We start from the raw sequence: 25825 nt of genomic DNA, 5'->3' as shown, positions 1-25825 counted from the left end.
CCCTTGCAGCTCTCCTTTCCTCTACTTTTCTCTCTTCTAACCTTTCCTGGAGTTCTCTTTCCACTCTCCTTTCTACTGCTTGTTTCTCTTCGCGTTCTCGTTCCTGTGCTGCTCTTCTTTCCTCGAGGTCTCGTTCCTGTGCTGCTCTTTCCTTTTCTGCTTTCCTTTCCTCTGCTCTTTCTTGTGCTTTTTTCTCTTCTCACCTTTCCTGGAGTTCTCTTTCAACTCTCCTTTCCTCTGCTCTTTCCTTTTCTGCTTTCCTTTCCTCTGCTTGTAACCTTTCCTGGCTCTGCGATTGCATCTCCAGTTTCCAGAGCTCCACATTTTCTTGTTCCTCGGGTAACCAATCCAAGGCTCCCTCTTCCCATGTTCCTTGTCCCGCCAGAGATTCTATCACCAATCTCTGCATCTCTGCTTTCCTCATATTCGTTTGAACCTCCAAGCTAAAATGTCTGGCCAATACCAAGAGGTCCGATTTTAATAACGCTCTGAACTGTGCCTCACTAGGAGTCACTGCAAACATCTCTGCGTCAAACTCCATGGTGACTATTGTTAACACCTTCACACAATAAATTTAAAAAAAAAAAATTGGGGGGAAAAATTTGGGAATGTTGGAAAAAGTTCCAAATTTGGGAATTCTGGGAATGTTAGGGAATTCTTTCCCAGACTAAATTTAGGGAATTTTATATCCCGGACGCAGACCCAATGTCGAGCCCACGAGTCAATTGGACGAGCCCCCAATTTCTGTTACGTGTTCCTCCCCGACCTCCTGGTCTAGGTATACCTCCGAACCCCGGGAGGAGCCACGGCAGAAAAATGTGTGTTATTCCGTGTCGAAATCAATAAGGAAACCACTCCAATGGTTATAAACAAACCAATAATATATTTAAAATCACACAGGAATAACACTACCAATAATGATAGCAAATCCAGACAATCAATATCTCTTAGGATGGTAACCCCCCCCCCCCCCCCCCCCCCCCCCCCAAGTCACATAACTCATGGCACTCCCAGTGAATGGAACAGAAACCCCTCAATGTCTCTATAACTCAGCGGAGATGCGGCGAAGGGGCGATGGCGAGTAAGGAGGTGTCGGCAAGGCGTGGACTGTCACGTGATCCACACCCACAGCAAACGGGCAGTGGAAAGGGAACTCCCAAAGACGCGATCCAGACGTGCACAGGCACCGTTCAATCAGCGAACCGCAGTGCAATCTTCAGACGCCGCTTTAGTGCACACTCAGCCCCGGCAGACCACCGGAGGGTCCAGCGGACGCGGCAAAAACCTTGTCCAGTGAACGACGCGCGAGGGTTCAAAATGGCGGCCGGCTCTTGTTCGAGCCAAAGCCTCGAGGCGAGGATTGTCCGGAACCTCACGCCTGTACCTGATTTCGCAGGCTTTTCACTACTCCCGCGATAACACCAATCGCACGAGATTCTTTTCACGGACTCAAAGTTCACTTGCGACGTTCGCTTGACCACGCTCGCAACGGAGCTTCAAGACGCGTCTTTTTACGATCGCCTCACGCCTCTTCTTCCTCCTCTCTCCTCCTCTTCCGGGTCACGATCCGATTTCCTGTCTCATTTTTACCATGAGCGCTTTTAACCTTTTAACCACAATAACCCTTCCCTTAAACAACAATAATCGCCATTTCCTTCCAACCCCGATAAGAATAATAATACATAACCAGCAATGTTACAAGTGGATGAAAACCACAACCACGGAAGGGCCGAATCCGTAACACAAGTTATCTGGATGCATGCCAAGTTGCTGCAGGTGTCCAGGACTGCTGATAGTTGCCTCAGCTCCTGTGTCCAGGAGCCCCTCCAGGGTACCAATATAATCACCCTCAAAGTAGTCGACGTTGACAAAAATCCGCGGTGAATGTTGCTTCCTCTGCAATGTGTGAAACACATCAGCGACCAAGACAGCTGGAGGTTGCTTGTTGTCATTGTGCCATCTAGCTCTACTTACAGGCTTGTCCCCCTTCAATTTTCGACATACATGTGCAAAGTGGCCCATGGTGCTGCACTTCTGGCACTTCCTATCATGAGCCGGGCAGCTCTTTGAGTTCTTGTGGTCATCGCCCCCGCAATTTCCACAATTGGTGGTCTCGGGTCGGAACTGACTGCGACAATAAAATGGTCGACGAGAGTTTTTAGCATTTAGCAATGTCAGACTGTTCCAGAGAGTTGCTAACTGCTCACAAACAATCGAGACGTGTGATGAGGTAGTAAGTAATCATCCCATTGTTCTCTCCATGCCTTGAAATCCCGCAATGTCATAGACTCGGATAACACTGGCTGGTTGTTTTACCGAGAATTTCGGAGCAGATAAAGATGATGCCTCAGGGGTGTTTTGACGATCTGGAACACCATCGTCACCAGAACCAGTAGGCGAGCGGCCTGCTATGGCCTTAAGTAGCAGTTGCATTTCCTGCACGTGTACCTGTTGTTGGTCGGTTGGTTCAACATAGCACCTTGCTACATAGCCATCATGTCCTTTATAATAACCACCAATTAGGTCACATCCTGAGAGTGCTCCGTAGGTTTCCCTTTGGGAGGCATGTCTGTGTGTGAAACGTACTCACTGAGAAGTGAAACAGACACGAACGTGAAAAATCCCCTTCCTGCGAACGATGACGACGGACAGAAATCGAAAGTCAATCCGCTGCCATCCACCGTTATCAGCTTGGATTGGAACCGATGATCACACACAGAGCTGTGCAGAATATTCCTTTTGCTGACTATGCCATGTTAAAAGTTCAAGAAGGCACAAATGAACATGCGAGTTTATTCAAACTACACGGTGAAGAAACACGCAAGCCTCAGGCTGCAGGCCTACCCGCCTACCCGGAAACGGAAACAGCGTTACCTAATACGTCATGCATAATACCAAAGGGTTTTGCAGTATCCAACAGCTGCCGAAGCAGTTTCTGGGCACAATCCTGGACTGGTCACCACTCCGATGCCCAGTGATGAACATAATGTTATATAACTCTGCAGAGGAGAGGCTGCTCCCTTGAGTTTAACACCTTGTAAAAGATTGTATTGATTAACTGATATGATGTTAAATTAGAACGAAACTCTTCGACGTCATGACGTCAACCGATATGCCTCCGCCCACATTATCGCATATAATACTTATTTTTTCTTTTTTTTTGTATACAAGATCGAGGCTCGTGAAAGAGCGAACATGAATCACACAGAAAGACAAACCGACACATAAAACAAATAACATCGGGAGCGGTAGACAAGATGGGGAGAGAGGGGGAAGGACACAAACACAACATTTGAGAGCAGGGACCGAGAGACATGGAGACATCGAGAGATCTGTGGGAGGGAGAGGGCTTTGGGGGGGAGGCATGTGAAGGGGGGAGGCATGTGAAGGGGGGGAGGCATGTGAAGGGGGGGGGGGGGGTGGGAGAGGTATAAACATATGGACACTGCCAGGATTTCCAGGAAATAAGTTGGAATTTCAAACAAGGTGGATCTGGGGTGAATTAGTGGGGGTAGAAAAGATCAAGGTTATGGATGGGGGAAGATAAGAGATGGTGGTGAACAGCTGTTTTAAAGACCTGGAGGGAGGAGAGGGATTGAAGGGAGTGTGGGAGTTTGTTCCACAGGCGGGAGAAAAGAGGAATGAAAGAGTGAAGGTGAGCAGAGAGCCGAGATTTCGGCAGTTTAACCATCAGAGGGTTGCTGGCAGATCTTGTGCGACCTGTAGGAATATTTGGGGGACAGAGCACGGAGAGAGCTGGGGGAGCAAGGCCGGAGAGGAGTCGGTAGAAGACAGAAAGACCACCTACCTGCCTGCGGTGAGTGAGTGAAAGGCCCTCAGAGATAGCTTCATCGCGGGAGATTCCAATGATTTTGAAAGCTTTGGATTCAACAGCGTGAAGCCGAGCCAGGTGTGAGGCAGGAGCACCAGCCCATAGGGGAGAACAGTATTCCATTGAGCTGCGGATGAAAGCCTTGTATGTGGTGAGGAGCTCAGGTGTGCCGAGGAAGGACTTCGCACGACGGAGGATGCCCAGTCGGCGACTTTGGCTTGCGGACTTTGGCTTGCGGACAACGTTTGGCTTGCGGACTTCCTCTCTGGTCGTAGTCTCTCTGGTCGTAGTCTGTGGGACTTCAGGGCCAAACGTTGACAAACTTCACTCTTTCATTCCTCTTTTCTCCCGCCTCTGGAACAAACTCCCACACTCCCTTCAATCCCACTCCTCACTCCAGGTCTTTAAAACAGCTGTTCACCACCATCTCTTATCTTCCCCCATCCAAAACCTTGATCTTTTCTACCCCCGCTAAAAGAGATAGAGAGGATAGATTTTCCAGAGAGTCGGAGAGATCATTGATAAAGACCAGAAAAAGCACAGGGCCCAGCACACTGCCTTGGGCAACTCCAGCCTGAACAGTAAGGGGAGATAAGAGAAATCCATTCAGGGCCAAACGTTGACTATGACCAGAGAGGAAGTCCGAAGAAACAAACTCCTTGTATGTGGTGAGGAGCTCAGGTGTGCCTAGGAAGGACTTCGCACGACGGAGGATGCCCAGTCGGCGACTGGCTTTGGAGGCCAGCTTGGAAATGTGGTTTTCCCAAGAAAGATCATGGCAGATAGTGAGACCCAAAAGCTTGAGCGACAGAACCTCTTGGAGAGGATTGTTGAGAAAGTAGATGGGAGGGTTGTCCAGTCGATCTTTTCGGAGAGACATAGTAAGAGTGTGAGATTTGTCAGGATTGAAAGACATGTTCCACTTGTTTGACCAGTCTGTGATTTTGTCCAGGTCTTCAGAGAGTGAGGAGGCTGCAGACTGCCGATCTGAGGGAAGAGGAATGGAGCGGCAGAGCGTGGAGTCATCAGCAAAGAGATAGAGAGGATTTTCCAGAGAGTCGGAGAGATCATTGATAAAGACCAGAAAAAGTACAGGGCCCAGCACACTGCCTTGGGCAACTCCAGCCTGAACAGTAAGGGGAGATAAGAGAAATCCATTCAGGGCCAAACGTTGACTACGACCAGAGAGGAAGTCCGCAAGCCATGCATGGAGATTTCCATGGATACCATAGGAGGAGAGTTTGGTGAGCAGAGCTGGGTGCCAGACCGTATCGAAGGCACGTGATATGTCAAGGGAGACAGCTCTGATTTCCTGTTGGCATTGAGGACCTCCATCCATTGTTGAGACAGCACAAGCAGCATGTCCAGAGTAGAGTGACCTGGTCTGAAACCAAATTGATGATCAGAGATCAAGCCATTGGAGAAGAGGAAAGATTTCATATCCGAAGCAATGATGGATTCCATGACTTTGCTGATGATAATTGGGGAGCAGGCTGATTGGTCTGTAGTTGCAAGGATCTGTTTTTGCACCTTTTTTGTGTAAAGCGGTAATGTTTGCTGATTTCCAGGATGCTGGCAGATGACCTTGAGCAAAAGATAGGGTGAAAAGAACAGAAATTTGGCTTGGCGCGCACAGACAAATTGGTGAGCCAACTCTTCCGTTTTTGACAGGGTTTATTTTTTTTCTTAGATTCAACATGGCAGTCAGACAACGTGAGTGATGACATCATAAATTTACATTCTTTAACCCTTAGATATGCTGAGTCAATAAATCACAATTAACGCATTCATAGGTCAATTTGACCCGGGACCAGTGTGATTGTTTCACTCCAACTAAACGTTTTTACGCATGACCTTCATATTCATATATGCTTCGAATAAAGGGTAATACATGTTTGTGTTTTTTATTTTTTGTTTAGGATCACAGGGAAAAATAGTTTTAAAATGCAATACACCAATGAATGCATTCATGGGTCATAATGACCCGGCATGATTTTTGTTTCGTTAAAACATTGTTATAACAACGTTTTTATGCATGACTTTTCATATATGCTTCAAATAAAGGATAAATACATGTTTTGGATAACTATGAAGTATGATTATTCTCTCCCTTCTTGACAATTTAAAAAGCGTTTTTATTGGTGGGGTTTTTTTTTTCAGATGTCGAATGCTTCAGGTGTTGTTCATGCAATGACGATAGACTACAGGTGTGAGGAAGATAGCGATTTGTGAACTGCATCCTCCCAGCCAACCCGCTTTCAAATTTCAATTGTTTTTTTTTTGACTTTTCAAATTTCAATTCAAATTTTCAATTGTTGATTTTGCACACAAACACAAAAAATGAAGTGCAAAATAAATGTCAAGCAAAAGCTGTGTCCTGTTTGTATTGATATCTGAATGTTAAACCATAACGTTATGGGAAAAAACCCCAAAATAACATGCAAATGTCCCTGCAATGCAGTTATAAAACATTGCTCCAAAGTTATAGTAATGTTATCGCAATGTCATGGAAACGTAAACAAAACCCAATGTTCGAACGTCCCTGCAACGTTGTGTAAATTTTCCTGTAATGGTTGCGTAACCGTCCCTGCAATAGCGTTATTATAACTTTGCAACGACGTTTTGTAACGTTATTGCAACGTCATGTAAACAAACAAAACCCAACGTTTGAACGTTCATAAACGTTAGAGAAAAAGGTGGCAAAAACAAAAGTGAAACGCTGTAGTAATGCAAAATTGTTAGCTGGGGTACGTTTGTTTCCCGATTGTGCCTTTCATTCACCATCATTGACACTTTAATATTGCAATTTATCATTTATTTTCCCTTCAACGTCTGATCTCTGGGAACATAAAACAATTTCATAACGTTATTTTTTGCCAATAAGCATGTGGATGACAAAAATCAACACTGGGTTGTTAGTAGTAAACAAACTTCTGGGAGCATGCAAGGCAGCGCTTTGTTGCCTATACACTGCCCAAACAAAGGGAGGGTTTTCCGTAGAAAAAAAACAACCACAGGCTCGTCACTCTTAAAAGAACGGTAGATTCAGACACAAGTATCGAGTGTATATGAATCCGCGTTATCGATTTGACAAGAACTGGAAAATCATCTGGATTTCAGTCCTTCATGGCCTCAAACAGCCATTGAGCTCAGCATCGATCATTCAAGGGCTGTCGTCCCTATTCCATTGTGGAAGACGCCAAAAAAAGATCCTCGGTGCCTCCTCCAAACCAACTCTGACAATTACGTTGCAGTCAGTGATAGACATACAGCAAGAATTCTGTCGCTCAGGATATCATAAAATGTCAAATATATCATATCCATGATTGTCCAGAAAAGTTGTAGTTGGTGCGCGCGCACGCACGCACGCACACACACACGCACACACACACACACACACACACACACGAAAAGCTTCAGTGATGTGATGTCGAGTTTGTTTTTTTGTATTTTAAAGATTTTTTTTTTTTTCATAGTCCCAGGGGTTGGCATTGGGAGGACACCATTTCTCTCGAGGTAAATATGTGTGCTATAGCACTGCTCCTGGTGGAATCAGGTATTACAAGTCATATTACAGCAACTCTGAAGAAGAAGAACCACTTTTAGAGGCCATTTCCCCCCCGCAGAGCAGGGGTTGGCCTTTTTAGGGCACCATGGTCCCCTTTTTGAAGCAATGTTTTACGGCCGGATGCACTTCCTGCCGCCAACCCTGTTGGTCACCTCTTGCGACACACAGGGAATTACCAGTGAACTGGTACTCGATTTGCCGACCTCGGAAGGATGACAGGCTGAGTCAACCCCCCCTGGCGTCAATTCAGCGATGCAGCAATTCTGAAGGAATTATCCTATCCACAAGGACGGGTTCTTTGCTAGTTATTGTAATTAGCATTGTCATTTGCTGAAGTCTGCTGAAAATCATTCAAAAACTTGTAACAAGTTTGATTTAAATCCATTCAGCTGTTCTCAAGTTATTACATTTTTACCTGACATGACCTCTGACCTCTTGACCCCAAAATTTAATCAGTTCAGGTTTACATCATTATGCATGTCTGTACCAAGTTTTAATTTAAATCCCTTCAGCTGTTTACAAGTTATCACATTTTTACCTGACATGACCTCTGACCTTTTGCTTTTGACCTCTTGACCCCAAAATCTAATCAATTCATCTTTACCTCATTATACCTGCACCGAGTTTGACTAAGATCCCTTCAGCCGTTCTCAAGTTATCACGGCAACGAAAACCTATCACAGACGGATGGACGGACAGACGGATGGACGGAGAACCTGAAAACATAATGCCTCCGTCGACGAATACACCAATGGCATTAGCAGAGGAATAGAAAATAAATTTAGGGAAAACAATATCTGTTATATTTGTGCGCAGGAAATTAGTGAAGGTCCAAAGGTAAGAGACCATTGTCATCTCACTGGGGAATATAAAGGTCCAGCTCATCAAATTTGTAATCTTAAATTAAAATTTCCCCACTTTCATTCCAGCCTTTCTTCACAACATCGGTCACAATGACGCAATCTTTAAAAAAAAGAATCGAGTCAAACCAGTGGATACATGTCAGTCATTAATGACATGGACCAGAAAAACATCTCATTCACAAAAGCAATTTACATATCTACAAAAACAATTTATACACCTAAAAAGAAAGGAATATCAATGAAAGCCATTATTAGTCCCCTACCGGTGTACAGTACACCAGAGGGGACTACAGGTTTGCACGCCGTCCCTCCGTCCGTCCGTCCATCAGTCCGTCCGTCCGTCCGTCAGTCCGTCAGTCTGTCACGCAAAGAACAGTTTTCCGGAATTTTTTTCTAAACTCTTGATGCTAATGATTTCAAACTTGGCACATGGTTTCCTCATGATAAGTTACAGATCAAGTTCGAACTTCACGACGTTTCGATCATTTTTGACAATGTTATGGCACTTTGAACTTTGGGAATTCTGATAATTCTGATGATCCTTAACTCAGTGCCATTTTAAGTTTTAATTTCCATTAAAAAAGATTTTCTCTGCAATAATTGGACCGATTGAGATAAAAAATTTCACCGTAGGGGGGACTCGGTCTGGAGAATATTTTAATGGTAATTATGACGTCACAAGTCACGTGGTTCGGCCGCCATACTGTTTTTCGCGAAAACATGAAAACCCCTTTTTCTCTGCAATGGCTGAACAGATCGAGGCCAAACTTTGCAGGCAGAATCGCATATCCATGACGAACAAAAAAGTCAACGAGCATGACGTCATGCGTCACATGGTTTCAGAGTTATGACGTTTTTAAGCATGAACCTTTAAAACTGAGCTCCTCCCTCATTTTTGATCCAATCGAGGGGAAACTTCTCAGATCTGTTCAGCATGTCAATCTACTAAAATGTCCTTTTGGAATTTGTGATAGGGCACATGGTTTGGCAGATACCGTTAATTAAACAAAAATATTTTAAAAATGGATATCTCTTGTTTATTCTAGAGTTCTCCTCAAGCCGCACCGTGCGCCCTCAGCCTTGTTTGCGAACGTCAAAAGCGTGACACAGCGCGTGCTTTCGGGAGGGGCGGAGCCAAGCCGGGCAACATATATATTGTTACAGACGCGGTTGTGGATGTTGGTTTACCGAGCGGTTTGGTATGACCGCGTCTGCACAGGTTACCCGATTATACTCGGACGTTGGCCGAGTCGCGCTACGCTAAATCAATTGAGGAAAGGACACAACGGCTGGGTTAAAATGAAACGACACAAAGGGTACAGTTTTCAAGACCTCCGGAGGAGGTTATAATATGTCGGAACGTTAGATTACACTGACAAGAGGTACAGCATAGAAAGGTGGGCACTTAAACACGGTCTTATAGTAGCCCCGACAGACGACAGATAAACAGGACAAGACTGACTCACACCGGGATTGATGGCAAGGAAGGACAGGTAGTCGATGGCTCAAGGTGCACTCTTGGCTCAGGGACAGGATCCACACGGTCCGAAAGATGCAGGGAGGTCTCTTAGCGCTCGGAGGTCGCGACTGGTTCTTCTTCGTGGCTGAGGCGCATCTGACGTCACGTCCGGTAAGTCGCTGCGTATATCCGGCGGGGAGTGACACGCCCTCGGCTCGTTAGCTCCGCCCCAGATGGAATCGGCCCGTTGCTTCTTATTGGGTGCGGGGGTTACCGGGCTCCGCCCTTGACGAGGAGCTGACAGCCAGCCCCTTCGTGGTAACCCCGTGGGCGCACATGGCAATGGCGGCTAACCAAGCCGGTGTGAGGACGCACACTCCCCGCACCGCGGCCGCGCCGCCCCCGCTGTGGTTGTAGTTGTTGTTATTGTTGTAGTTTCATGAGGAAGATGGGAGGAGGTATGGGGAGGTCCTAAACTCACTACTGGTGCCATACAATCACATACTGGTGCAACGAAGAGTCAGAATTAATGGAAACGAGTCCTTAACTGACATAGACTAAGAATAACTAGCAAGATGTCCTATAGTTGTCTACGTGAGATGCGGTGAACCTGGGCACGACATTTAATGGGGGAAAAAGGGGAAGGTCGGTTCTACAGAGTGTTGTTTACAGACAATGGGACTAGGGAATGGGGGATTGGGGATAGTTGGGGAGTATTGGGGAAATAGGGGAATATTTACAAGCGGATATGGATGGAGGCCAAATCCCATATCCGCAACATTGCACCCTTCTCTACCCTCGGGGCGTCCCGACCCGATAAATTTTTACCTATTTTAGTGTGGCACTCAGATGTAGTTCCCTCTACTATTAACTCTACCCTGAGTGCGACAGTTTTACAGATGTTCACAAATGAGTAAATATGTCCCCCTGCGACGTTGCACCCTTCTCCTCACAGAAACACACCCACAGGATAACCGAATCGCGGAAAGAATTCTCAAACTAAACATACAGCCGGTAGGGAGCATTATTTATACAAGACTACACTGATATTTACACTACGATCCAGGACCTGTTTTTGGAGGAACACATGCAGATGTTATGCATAGAGAGAGCACGCATGCCAGCATCGATACACCAACCCACGAGTGCTCTGTGGCCTTACGGCCTTTAATAATGTGCAGAGCACCTCTTCCAAGCACCAAAAGCACCACCCCATCACACAGTCAGCACCATCCGGTGCACCAATAAAATGTTTAATAATCATGGTGTGGTGTCGCAGCCGGCCGATGTTCTGCCGCTGGTCTTGCCTTCGTGTGGTGCACTTGGCCTTCTTACTTCTTTCAAAAATAAAGAAAGGCGCCAACCGCGTCCATTTCCTATTTGTGGCCGTCAGGGGGCCAACTATAAGTGGTTCACCTGTATGGCAGAGGTGCCACGTTGACCCATAGGTCCATCCACGGGTGGTGCTTGGCCGCAAAAGAACTGCGGTCCATTGTGGGTGGCCACCAAAATTGCGGTCCATATGGTGTATCGATCCAGGCAGCAAGCAGCGAAAGTGCAGGCCCACAACTGCGGAGCCAGCACCTCTCTCTCCTCTCTCTCTGCCCCAAAGCCAGATCCTCGGAGGTGGGAGACAAAAGAAGCAGACCAGTGAGTAAGGTGGTAAGGGCGCAAAAGTGCACGCAATGTAAGGTAATGCACACTGGGGGCACATGGGAACCAGGTGAGACAGGTACGTTCCTACCGTACGCCCCCCCCCCCCCACCAGGTAACCTACATGGCCCCTCCCTTACCCCTTACTGTATCCACAAAACACAACACTACCCATAAACATCTACTTTACAAATCAACAAACGTCCCTACTGTCTTCCACGTTCCTCCCATATACCAAATTCGTCTTCTCTCCCTCCTAACCAATCAAATTTGCCATTTTCAACTCAACATCATAATTTGCCATCTCCAACTCAACATCAAAATTTGCCATTACCAATTCATCATCAGTCCCTCCTAGGGAGGGAGAGATGGAATCACCCCAATGTCTCATCCACGTCGTGATGCGTCTCACAAATCCACACAGCAATTCTCCTTCCTGCAACACAAACAAAGAAAACACAGGTGTGGAGTCATCATCACCACAGGTAAGTGGCTGCGTATGGTGCGACAGGTTCATCAATCCTAACTATTTCCTAAATGACTTTAACACACTTTACACTACCCGGGGTCTTTCTCCTGCCAATCCATTGGCCAACTTACACTATGGGTTCTAAAAACCAATTCCCATTGACCAAACTGTGGTGCTTTTCAATTTGGGGTCTCACTCCCCCGATTCATCTCCCGGTGCCTTCGCACAATTTCCGGGCTGTGGCGTGTACCTCTCCCAGCGGGTCTACCCACCTGCACACCTCCACCACTGCAGTTGCCTCCGAGCTTACCTGCTCCTTACCCTAACCTAACTACCTGGGGAAGGCCCTCTGGCGCTCTCCCCACTCGGTGCCCTCTCTGGCACTGGGCTACCCGGGTCCGTCCTCCGGATCCTCGGGCCCCACTGACACTAACGGCTCCCAGAGCCCACCTGCGGCCTCACCTGGCCGACATCCTCACAGTGGTGGAGTGCCCAACCAACTACACACACTAACAGGCTACACGCCCAGCCATTTCCACAACACTAATGCACCCATCCACAATACCATTCTGCAACCGCACCACAAATGCCAATATCCAACCACAATTTACCTATACCCTCTACCTAACACTTACACTACCCGCCCCGGGTATCCGTGATGGGGGTCCACTCTTCCCCCATTCACACCTTCGCACCATGCACACCACTCCGTACCACTTACTCCAACTCTCTCCACACACCTGTACTTGCACACCTGTGCTCTCACTCTTGGTGCCGCCTGCACCCTTCTCTCCCCAAGCGCATTCGCGCTGATCCACAACACTCACTACTCATACACTGCTCCACACTGCTCCACACACCTGTCCAGTTGCACACCTGTGCAATCACACCTGTTCAATTCCCAACCACACGGCATCATCTCATCTAACTACTCCCCTCTGAAACTTGCGCTTCCCAGTCGCCCCTTTAAACTATTGCGCTCCCTCGTCATTATAATCCACACTAATCTACCTGCGTCCCCACTACAGGTATCAGTCACTAACTAATCTTAACGTCACCTAATGTCATCTTCGCTAGATCCCTATCAATATCCTAACCCACCCGGGCTAGTTTTCACTGCCATACACCCCATAAGCTATTGCGCATTTGCCCCACATGGGAAGGGTGGCAGGGATGCCACCCTTACCCACCGGGCCCATCGCTCACTACCAATTTTGCACATCAAATTTCAACAAATCAAAAATTTGCCAATCACTGCCCATCATCTGCCAATCATTACTGCCAATCCCTTGCCAATCATCAAATTTTGTTTTTCTCTAATTTTGGGTCCAAAACACTAACCTCATCACCCAGTCTACTCACTAATGCCTCTCGGTGCGCCAATTCCTGTCCAAAGCCCGGCTTCGTAAAGCCAAGCCATGAATGCGGGTTGTTCTGTGCCAGCGGCTGGATGCGTCCGGCACTCGGTGCAGGGACGGGGGCTTACCCGGGCCGAGATCCCACGCACCATCTCGGCGTGGAGCCATCCAATGTCCCGATCTCGACCTGCCGGACTGCCTCAACAAAAAGTGGTCGCCATGACGACCCTTCCTATCCAGCCGCCCGCTCCGCCTAGTGGAGCACGGACGCGGCCGTTCAAAGCGAGGCCCAGCACGCACCGAGGGCCCGATTCGGCTAAAAGTCGCTCTAACCGCTAACCCGTTTAACGTCGATGCTTCACCTGCATGCTTACACCCCGCAGCCCGTTCCTTGCTCACACATCCAGCCGTTCCCATGCTCCTCGTACCTTTCCTTACACACCCAGGTACCCTCATTCCACTCACAGCCTTGGTCACACACCTGACCACCGAACACTTTGGCACACATTCGTTGGTCGCACACCTCACCAACACACCTCTTCGCGCCCCCTCCTCGGTCACCTCCTCTGTGACAATCACAGGTGTGCTCTCATTCGCACACCCAACCACGTGCCTCACTACCAATTCCAGCGTGCATTCCCACTCACGCTCTACCATTCCAGGTGTGCATCCTTCCATTCCAGGTGTACATCCTCGCTCACCTGTCACAACCAACTCACGCTCCTTGTCACTCTCACTACTCTCACCACCACTCTTGACAACGCACTCACCCTTACTCTTGACAGCGCACTCTTTCCCCATGCACCTGTCCGTCACACACCTTTCTCGCGCACACTCTCCCGTCACACCCTCCGTAACACTCCTCACTACGCGCTCCCATGTGCTCCCTCGCACACGCGCTACGACCGACTCATTCTCGCCAGCACCCTCACTCCTTGGCACGCACTTTTTCCTCACTCACCCCAGAGTCGGACTTTCTCGCACACCTCCTTTTTCGCACACCAGACCTGTCGCACACTTCACCCACGGCCTCTCACGAACACCCGGGTCCATCTCAACCCCCAAGCTTCTTAAATCCCCTGGCGCATCATACGCACGACCATATTGGTCACCACTTACACCGGGTCTTCTTCCTCTTCGCTTCTCCTCCATCACCTGCGAATCCCTCATCCGGTTAATGAGCACATCATCACGATCCAAACACAGACTTTGGACCAATTCTTTTATCTCCTCTTTTATCTCTTTCTTATCCTCTCTCCGTCGCTTCTTAATTTCGCTCACCCCTTCTTCCACTTCTTCTAATTTCTGCTTCACCTCTTTTATTCCCCGGTACGTCTCCTCAAGCTCGTCCTCCAAGGCTACCTTGACCGTTTCCATGTGCGTCCTCACCTGCCGGTCCTTCGTCTCCATTACCTCTATCACCTCGTCCAGCCTCGTTGTCAGTCCCTCACGTACCATCTGACATTCCCTCTTCGTCGCTACCAAGTCATCTTTTAGTTCTTTCTGTGTCGCTTTTAAACCTCCTAATACCGCAGTGTTCCTTTGAACCTGCTCCACTAACTCCGTCTGTCCCACCGTCAGCTGCTCCACCTCCTGCGTCAGGTCCTCTATGCCCCCCTTGTAACTTTACAGTCCCCTTTCTCACCTCCTTCTCCATGTGCTCCTTACAGTGCCTCACCTCCTCGCGCACTCCTCCGACCTCCTCACTCACTCCTCTTCTGATCTCCTCTCCCATCACTTGCATCTCCTGCCCAGATGCCACCCTCATCTGCTCCATTTCCTCCCTGTGAGCATCCAGTTTGGTTTCTACCCCCATTCTGACCCCCTCTATCTGCTGCCCCATTTGGTTAACTTCCCTTTCCGCTTGGTCCCTCATGTCCCTCAATTTGCCTTCCATCCTGTTTTCTAACCCCTCTAACCCCTTTTGCATCCCTTCCATTTGATTCTCTTGAGCGGCCATTCTGTTTTCTACCCCCATTAACCCATTTCTCACCTCTTTTATCCCGTTGTCTAACCCCTCAAAATTATTGTCTAACTTCCCAAATTTCTTGTCCAACTCCTCAAAATTATTGTCTAACTTCCCAAATTTCTTGTCTAATCCCTTAAAATTATTGTCTAACCGCTCAAAATTATTGTCTAACTTCCCAAATTTCTTGTCTAACTCCTCAAAATTATTGTCTAACTTCCCAAATTTCTTGTCTAATCCCTTAAAATTATTGTCTAACCCCTCACCGGTACCCCTCGCTTCGTCCCTCATTACCCCCATTTGGTTTCCCATTACCCCCAATTGGCCCTCCAATCGCTCACTCTGAGCCCTCATTTCCTCCCTCATTTGCTCGCTATTCTGGGCCATAAGGGCCTTCATTTGTATGAAAAAAAGGTCCAAATTTACCAGCGGCGCTACTACGGTCGCGGGCGTGGGCGCCGTGGCCATGTGCGAGGCGCTATTTCGCGCGTCTGCTACCCTCGCTGCTTCGCTCTCCTCACGTCCCTCAATTTGGTCCTGGATCGACCCTGCCTCACTCCCTACTACCGGAACCCAGCCGTCTTGGTCTGCCATAGCGCGACTTTCAAAATTCGGGTTTTTATTTTCGTAAAACAAAATCAAATTTCGCTGTTATAATTTCGAGCGCGTGAAACGCGCTCCGGATCGAATTCCACCTCCTGACACCAAAATGTTACCCTAATGGTACAATTGGTGTTCCAAAATTTGGGCCTAACTGAATTTAGTCCCAGGTCCGAATCCAACTCCTCGACACCAAATGTTACAGACGCGGTTGTGGATGTTGGTTTACCGAGCGGTTTGGTATGACCGCGTCTGCACAGGTTACCCGATTATACTCGGACGTTGGCCGAGTCGTGCTACGCTAAATCAATTGAGGAAAGGACACAACGGCTGGGTTAAAATGAAACGACACAAAGGGTACAGTTCTCAAGACCTCCGGAGGAGGTTATAATATGTCGGAACGTTAGATTACACTGACAAGAGGTACAGCATAGAAAGGTGGGCACTTAAACACGGTCTTATAGTAGCCCCGACAGACGACAGATAAACAGGACAAGACTGACTCACACCGGGATTGATGGCAAGGAAGGACAGGTAGTCGATGGCTCAAGGTGCACTCTTGGCTCAGGGACAGGATCCACACGGTCCGAAAGATGCAGGGAGGTCTCTTCGCGCTCGGAGGTCGCGACTGGTTCTTCTTCGTGGCTGAGGCGCATCTGACGTCACGTCCGGTAAGTCGCTGCGTATATCCGGCGGGGAGTGACACGCCCTCGGCTCGTTAGCTCCGCCCCAGATGGAATCGGCCCGTTGCTTCTTATTGGGTGCGGGGGTTACCGGGCTCCGCCCTTGACGAGGAGCTGACAGCCAGCCCCTTCGTGGTAACCCCGTGGGCGCACATGGCAATGGCGGCTAACCAAGCCGGTGTGAGGACGCACACTCCCCGCACCGCGGCCGCGCCGCCCCCGCTGTGGTTGTAGTTGTTGTTATTGTTGTAGTTTCATGAGGAAGATGGGAGGAGGTATGGGGAGGTCCTAAACTCACTACTGGTGCCATACAATCACATTCTGGTGCAACGAAGAGTCAGAATTAATGGAAACGAGTCCTTAACTGACATAGACTAAGAATAACTAGCAAGATGTCCTATAGTTGTCTACGTGAGATGCGGTGAACCTGGGCACGACATTTAATGGGGGAAAAAGGGGAAGGTCGGTTCTACAGAGTGTTGTTTACAGACAATGGGACTAGGGAATGGGGGATTGGGGATAGTTGGGGAGTATTGGGGAAATAGGGGAATATTTACAAGCGGATATGGATGGAGGCCAAATCCCATATCCGCAACAATATATACACATCGGTCATTGATCGTGAACCGGAAAATATAATAAATTACTGATATTTAGCGACTCGAAAGGTTCTTTATCAACTGCTTATTTTCTCGTGCTTCTGCTGACCTGTCTGCAAGGTGTATAAATCGAAGTCCCGAGTGCGAATCACAGGTGAGCCCGTCCTGAGGTAATTAGCGATTGGGAACGATTCAGACCCCGTGGGTAAATAACCTTTGGTAATTTCCCCAACAGTTTTCCGGACGACAGACTGCCGGTAGGGGACATGTACTGCAGCGCAATACTCACAATGCTTGTAATATTTGATTTCTTGATCAATTTCAGTTGATATGAAGCCCTTTATCTAAATTGGTATCAAATACCAAAAGTTTTCCTATTCTCCAATCTTATTTCTCAAATCAGGAAGAAGTTGAACTCTTCCAACAAAAGGGTGTATATCACTCTGATTATATGAACTCAGTTGAGAGGTTTAAAGAAGCACAGCACTCCTCCAAATAATGTCCCTTTCATGAATGAAATAAAAGCCAAATAACTCATAAATAATATCCCCGAGCACAAAATGTGCAAGCCAACTCTGCTGTTTGTGAAGGGTTTTTTATTTGATCCAATAAAGCTGCCAAACCACGTGAGCGATGACATCACAAATTTATATTCTCTCATATAATTGTTCCGTAGATCACGCTCAAGAAATTTCAAAACTGATCAGACTAAGCGTTGCCCCTGTCGACTTATGACGTCATAATGAAGGCACAAATGATCATTAACATTTCTTATTCCTCATTGTGAGTACTTGACAATGAGCCATGTTTCAATTTTTTCCATGGAGCGGTGTCAGAGGAAAAGAGGTGTAAAAAATTTCCAGGATGGCGCCCGTACCACGTGACGTATGACGTCATAATTTCACTAAATTTCTACAGGTGGAGGCGCACCAATGGCGAACATTTCGTGTCGATTGGACCAACGGTTGCCTAGAAAATTAATTTTAAAAATGCAGACATGTATGTACACACGCCACATGTACACACGCCACATGTACACACCCGATCACCTTACCCTGCATTTCGCTTCACGAGCTCAGGGTAATAATGAGGTTGGAGTATTCTGTCTCACACACACACACACACACACACACACACACACACACACACACACACACACACACACACACACACACACACACACACACACAAAGAATGTTGTTTGTAAGATAAAAGCACAACAGGGAGCGAATGCGAGTGAGCGTATGTTAAGTGGTTGGTCTCGGAACAAACATTCATATTCTACTTGGAGTGCTCAGACAACCATGGGACAAACACACCATGGGATAATGTAGAGGGCTCAGACAACCATGGGACAAAGACACCATGGGATAATGTGGAGGGCTTAAACAACCATGGGATAATGTGGAGGGCTCAGACAACCATGGGACAAACACACCATGGGATAATGTGGAGGGCTTAGAGAACCATGGGACAAACACACCATGGGATAATGTGGAGGGCTCAGACAACCATAGGACAAACACACGATGGGATAATGAATGGTCTGGCACCCCGCTCTGATCACCAAACTCTCCTCCTTTGGTATCCATGGAAACCTCCACGCATGGCTGGCGGACTTCCTCTCTAGTCGTCGTCAACGTGTGGCCCTGAATGGGTTTCTCTCATCTCCTCTTCCTGTTCAGGCTGGAGTTCCACAAGGCAGTGTTCTGGGCCCCGTGCTTTTTCTGGTCTTCATCAATGATCTCTCTGACTCTCTTGAAAATCCTCTCTATCTCTTTGCTGATGACTCCACTCTCTGTCGCTCCATTCTTCATCCCTCAGATCGGCAGTCTGCAGCCTCCTCGCTCTCTTCAATCCCACTCCTCCCTCCAGGTCTTTAAAACAGCTGTTCACCACCATCTCTTGTCTTACCCCATCCAAAACCTTCATCTTTTCTTCCCCCGCTAAAACACCCCAAACCCACCTCTCGAAATCCGCAGCTTCTTTCCTGGGGTTCCGAGTATTGTTCATTTTCTTTATACCGTGTACCCCTCCCCCTCCTCCCCCAGCCCTCTCCCTTCCACAGATCTACCGACGTCCCTGTTCTCCACTGTTGTTGTGCTTGTGTGCTTCCCTCTCTCTCTCCCCCCCCCCCCCCCCCCCCCCCCATTGTCTCCCGCTCCCTTCATTGTGTTTAATGTGTCTGTGCAACTTTTCATGTTCAATGTGTCAGCTCTTACACGAGCCTCGATTCTGTATACAAAAAACCTTCTCCTTTTCGCTTCACGACCTCAGGGTAATAATGAGGTGAGAGTATTCTGTCTTCTCATCCTGTCTTTGTCTATCTCACACACACATATATATACAACCACACACACACACACACACACACACACACAAACACACACACACACAAACACACACACACACACACGCACACACACACACAGACAGACAGACACACACACACACACACACACACACACACACATATAGACACACACACAGACACACACACACACACACATATAGACACACACACACACACACACACATACATAGACACACACACATACATAGACACACACACATACACACACACACACACAGACACACACACATATAGAAATATATATATATATACATACACACACACACACACATATATATAGACACACACATATATATAGACACATACATACACACAGACACACACACATAGACACACACACATAGACACACATACATAGACACACACACATATAGACACACACACATATAGACACACACACATATAGACACACACACATACACACATATAGACACACAGAGACAGACACACACACACACACACACACACACACACACACACACACACACACACACACACACACACACACACACACACACACACACACAATCACGCCTCTGATGGATAATGTCTGTGAATTGCTTGATGCCGTCACGGCACCAGGGAGACGTTGCAGTTTAATAATGTCGGCACTGCAGGAGACGGTCGGCTTTCATGCATGATGCGACTGTGAGAGACCTTGGTCACAACCAGACAAATGAGCGACTCGTTCACGTGTCCGACAAAGCTCACCTTTTGTCCAGGCATGAGAGCCAATGGCAACAGTCCGGCCCGTGTCTACTCGTGCGCACCGCCACCATGACGAGGGTGATCCGAGAGATCGGCAAACGTTCCACAAGGACGAGATATGGAGGGGGAATGAAGTGTCAGGTTGGTCTTGGTATGGGCGGGTCGAACACTCGGGGGGCGGGGCGAACACTCGGGGGCGGGGCGGACACTCGGGGGGCGGGCCGGACACTCGGGGGAGCGGGCCGGACACTCGGGGGGCGGGCCGGACACTCGGGGAGCGGGGCGGATTTTTGGGGAGGGAGGGTCAACATGTGGGGGGTGGGGGATGGAGGTTAACACGAAGAGGGGGGAAGGAGGAGAGACAGTCAAGAGGGAGGCAGGGGCGTTGATCGCTATTCAAAAGGGGTGGGGGGATTAACATATGCAGGGAGGCAGGGGAGTGGGGGAGGGGTTAACATATGCAGGGAGGCAGGAGAGTGTGGGTGGGGTGGGGGGGGTTAACACATGTGGGGAGACAGAGGAGTGGGGGGGTGGGGGGGGTTAACTTATGCGGGGAGGTAGGGGGTGGGGGGGGGAGTGAATACATGCGGGGAGACAGAGGAGTGGGGGTGGGAGGGGTTAACATATGCGGGGAGGCAGGGGAGTGGGGGTTTGGGGGTTAACATATGCAGGGAGGCAGGGGAGTGGGGGTGGGGGGGGGGGTGAACACATGCGGGGAGACCGAGGAGTGGGGGTGGGGGGGGTTAACATATGCGGGGTTGGCAGGGGAGTGGGGGGGGGTTTTTTGTTGTTTTTTTTTGTATACAAGATCGAGGCTCGTGAAAGAGCTAACATTAATCACACAAAAAGACAAACCGACACACAAAACACAAAAAACAAGGGGAGCGGCAGACAAGATGGGGAGAGAGGGGGAAGGACACAAAAGAGAGGGGGAAGAGGGGGAAGGACACAAACACAACATTTGAGAGCAGGGACATCGGGAGGACTTGGGGGGAGGTGGGAGAGGAATAAAACATATGAACACTGCAAGGACTCTGGGGTGAATTACCGGGGGTAGAAAAGATCAAGGTTTTCGATGAGGGAAGATAAGAGATGGTGGTGAACAGCTGTTTTAAAGACCTGGAGGGAGGAGTGGGATTGAAGGGAGTGGGGGAGTTTGTTCCAGAGGCGGGAGAAAAGGGGAATGAAAGAGTGAAGGTGAGCAGAGAGCCTAGACTTTGGCAGTTTAACCATAAGAGGGTTGCAGGCAGATGTTGTGCGACCTGAAGGAATATTGGGGGGACAGAGCACAGAGAGAGCTGGGGGAGCAAGGCCGGAGAGGAGTCGGTAGAAGACAGAAAGACCACCAACCTGCCTGCGGTGAGTGAGTGAAAGGCCCTCGGTGTTGACTACATCGCAGGAGATTCCAATGATTCTGAAAGCTTTGGCCTCAACAGCGTGAAGCCGAGCAAGGTGTGAGGCAGGAGCACCAGCCCAGAGGGGGGAACAGTATTCCATTGAGCTGCGGATGAAAGCCTTGTATGTGGTGAGGAGCTCAGGTGTGCCAAGGAAGGACTTCGCACGACGGAGGATGCCCAGTCGGCGACTGGCTTTGGAGGCCAGCTTGGAAATGTGGTTTTCCCAAGAAAGATCATGGCAGATAGTGAGACCCAAAATCTTGAGCGACAGAACTTCTTGGAGAGGATTGTTGAGAAAGTAGATGGGAGGGTTGTCCAGTCGGTCCTTTCGGAGAGACATTGTAAGAGTGTGAGATTTGTCAGGATTGAAAGACATGTTCCACTTGTTTGACCAGTCTGTGATTTTGTCCAGGTCTGCAGAGAGTGAGGAGGCTGCAGACTGCCGATCTGACGGATGAGGAATGAAGCGACAGAGAGTAGAGTCGTCAGCAAAGAGATAGAGAGGATTTTCAAGAGAGTCAGAGAGATCATTGATGAAGACCAGAAAAAGCACAGGGCCCAGAACACTACCTTGGGGAACTCCAGCCTGAACAGGAAGAGGAGATGAGAGAAACCCATTCAGGGCCACACGTTGACTACGACCAGAGAGGAAGTCCGCCAGCCATGCGTGGAGATTTCCATGGATACCAAAGGAGAAGAGTTTGGTGAGCAGAGCAGGGTGCCAGACCGTATCGAAGGCACGTGAAATGTCAAGGGAGACAGCTCTAATTTCCTGTTTGGCGTTGAGGACCTCCATCCATTGTTGAGAAAGCAGAAGCAGCATGTCCAGAGTAGAGTGACCAGGTCTGAAACCAAATTGATGATCAGAGATCAAGCCATTGGAGAAGAGGAAAGATTTAATATCTGAAGCAATGATGGATTCCATGACTTTGCTGATAATTGGGAGAAGGCTGATTGGTCTGTAGTTGCTGGGATCTGTTTTTGCACCTTTTTTGTGCAGACCGGTGATGTTGGCTGATTTCCAAGCAGATGGCAGATGACCTTGAGCAAAAGAGAGGGTGAAGAGAACAGAAAGAGGGAGTGAAAGAGCAGAAGAACATGATTTTAGGACCTGTGGGCTGATGCCGTCAGGACCAGTTGCAGAATCAGAGTCGAGGGTTGACAGAAACTTTTCCACCTTGTCAGGAGGAAAGGACACAGAGTCCAGGAGCAGCTGGGTACGACTGGGTACGGTGGGTACAGAGAGGGATGGGTTTGGGACACAAGATTTAGAGGCAAACACAGAGTTGATGCATTCAGCTTTTTCACGTGCGGAGTCAGCCGTTAAGCCGTTTGAGGTGAGGGAGGGGATGGAGGGGGAACAAACACCAGAAACCGATTTGACCAGACGCCACCAGGATTTGGAAGAGGGAGACAGATAAGAGAGTTCGGTCTTGAGAATGGTGAGATATTGTTTCCTGGCTCTCCTGAGGGTGGACACACACTTGTTTCGGGCTTTGTGAAAGGAAATGAGATTTCCTTCCGTTGGATTTGCTTTCCAGGAGACGAAAGCAAGTTGTTTCAGGGCAACAGCCTCACCACAGGATTCCGTGTACCATGGACGGGAGGAAGGGTATGACAACTGAAGACGAGATGGTATAAATCTGTGCATGAGAGAGAGCAATTTACTTTGAAAGAATTCCCAGGATGAGTTGATGTCAGAGGCGGTAGAGATGGGAGACCAGTCCAGATGATTGATGGCTGCTTGAAGACCGTGCCAGTTGGCCTGAGTGAAATGCCAGACTCGTCGACGCTGAGGAGGCTCTCTGAGAATGGTCAGAGAGATGTCCACTTTGACAAGCACATGATCAGATGAGCCGATTGGAGCAGAAGAAGAGCAGCAGACATTTTCAGGGAAGTTTGTCATAACCAAATCCAGAAGAGAAGATGCTCCGTTGACTGAGATCCGGGTCGGGAAATTGACAGATTGTGTCAGTCCCAGTGAGTCGCAGAAGTCCTTTGCTGAAGAGCCATGGCTGGTGAGAGAGGTACCCACACCCAGCCAATTGGCGTGGTGACAATTGAAATCACCACATATGAGGAAGAGAGAGTTGGGATGGGTAGATAGAAGTTGGTCCATATTATCAGACAGTGAGATGTAGATGGAGTCATCGCTGTTTGGTGGACGGTACAACACACATATGAACAAAAGGTGGGAGCGAAGGGGAAGCCGTAGCCAAAGGTATTCCTGGGGGTGAGGTGGAGAGAGGGCAGTGGAGGGCGAGTGAGGAAGAGAGTTTTTTATAAAGATAGCAACCCCACTTCCAGGACGAGGCTCAGGTCTATCATACCGGAGGAGGGAGTAACCTGGGAGAGATACCAAGGCATCAGAGACATCATGAAGGAGGAAAGTTTCTGTTAAGCAGATCACATCTGGTTTGTCAGAAGCAACCTGTATGGAGAGGTCAGTCAAGTTTGAGCGAAGGCCCCGGATGTTTGAGGTCCATACCGTTAATGAAGAGGAAGGGGGAGCATCGGGTCCAGAACAGGGGGGGGGGAGGGGTAGGGTAAGGTGTGGAAGAGGAGGAAGAGGTAGGGAGAGCTGTTGAAGGTGTGTCAGAGATTTCAGAGATTTCAGAATAGCTTGGAGAAAGGGAAGAATGGGGCGGACAAAAGGTTTGATGGAGATTGGGTGAGGCACAGTGAGGTGTTATTTGAGGAGGGGGAAGAGCGAGGCAGAAGGTTTGGGGAGATGAAGGTGAAAGTTGGAAGGGGGAAGAAGCAGGGAGGATGCTTTGAGGAGGAGGGGTGAGAGGGGAGTCTAGGAGGGGAGGAGCGAGGGAGAGTCTCGGAGGGGAGGGGTGTGGGGGGAGTTTAGGAGGGAGGGGAGGGAAGGGGCAAGGGGGGAGATTTGAAAGGGATGGGTGATGGGGAAGATTTGGTGGAGGGGAGGAGGGAGGGTGGTTAACATATGCAGGGAGGCAGGGGAGTGTGGGTTGGGGGGTTAACACATGTGGGGAGACAGAGGAGTGGGGGTGGGGGGAGGTTAACATATGCGGGGAGGCAGGGGAGTGGGGGAAGGTGGGGGGGTTAACTCGAGTCCCTGTATAGAGAGAGTTGCGACATGAAGAGTCCGAAAAAAAATTGGTCAAGTGGTCTGTGGACGCCATGTTGTTTCCTGTCCGATCTTCGCGTGTTTCTGGCCTTGCATTGAATACATACAAGGAACGCTCTATTTTATTGTCTGGCTTTGTTTGTTGTCTTTAATAATACTTAATAATGTGAGTATTGTCTTTAATACTCACACTCATTCTAATGACGCCCAATACTTAAGATCACACGCTGATAAGACTCAAGTGTTTGTGTGCTTCCCATTCTCTTGTCTTCCGCTCCCTCTTTTTATATATTTTGTTTGTCTGGTTGATTTGTTTGTGAAGTAAATGTCAGCTCTTTCACGAGCCTCGATTCAGTATACAAAAAAAAAAGAAAAAAAAAAGACTTGTTTGTGAGTGAGCAGGGAGGTCTGTTGTAGACCTCATTTGCCATACGGGGACATAGCCTTTTGCAACTCAGTACCTGCCCTCTGGAACAAACTACCTATAACTATTCGGACCTCACACAACATAAAAACTTTCAAATCAAAACTCAAAACACATTTATTTCCAAAGTAACTTAATTGTATTTTTTGAAAAGAAGCTTCAAGTCGTATTCTTCTAAGATTGTGTAATGTAAGTTGTAGTCTTCAAGATATGTTGTGAAGCGCTTTGTTCATTTCATGCTAAGGCGCTATATAAATACTGTTATTATTGTTATTATTATTATGTACATGTATGTAATTTGGAATAGTTTAGATGTACACCATACAACTAATTGTACATTGCTATGAAAAACGGGTATGTTTTACGTGCATCCTCTTCCATTGTAAGTCTGGATTACAATTTCTGGGCCTTTTATATAATTACAATTTAACTGTGCATATGTATTTCTCCTGGTGCACCGACGTGAAAAGTTAAATTACTTTTTAATTTTCATATTTAAAATCAACATTTCTGTCATTTGTCAAGATAGTTTTAAGGCAATCTTGTTATAATAATAGTAATTTATATGGCGTAAATTGCAGGAGCCTCTAAGCGCTTAGAAAAGGGAAGAAAGCCAACGAGATGAATATACAAATACAAATTATACAAGAAGAAAACCTAAGATATTGTAGCGTGACCGTCTTTGATTAATATCAGGCGGTCACGGATGCCGATCGCGAAGGCCTTAACCCCTGAAGCGAAAACTCAATGGCCGACTCCGGAACCAAAAAGCTACACC

General features: G+C 48.1%; 1 protein-coding gene across 2 annotated transcripts in view; it reads right to left on the bottom strand.

The window, feature by feature from the left end:
• The window catches only part of LOC137430984 (rap guanine nucleotide exchange factor 4), a 265011-nt gene extending 244733 nt beyond the window's left edge, over positions 1–20278 (bottom strand). For both annotated transcript variants that reach the window (XM_078781282.1, XM_078781283.1), the window contains exon 1: positions 20136–20278. In XM_078781282.1, coding sequence (XP_078637408.1) covers positions 20136–20203 — 68 coding nt within the window. In that variant the 5' untranslated portion in view covers positions 20204–20278. The remainder of the gene's footprint in view (positions 1–20135) is intronic.
• Between the last annotated feature and the right edge of the window lie 5547 nt (positions 20279–25825).

Source organism: Myxine glutinosa, chromosome 7 (assembly GCF_964187855.1).
Source record: "Myxine glutinosa chromosome 7, kmMyxGlut1.1, whole genome shotgun sequence".
In the NCBI taxonomy this organism is placed as follows: domain Eukaryota; kingdom Metazoa; phylum Chordata; class Myxini; order Myxiniformes; family Myxinidae; genus Myxine; species Myxine glutinosa.
This window is presented reverse-complemented; position numbering and strand designations above follow the sequence as displayed.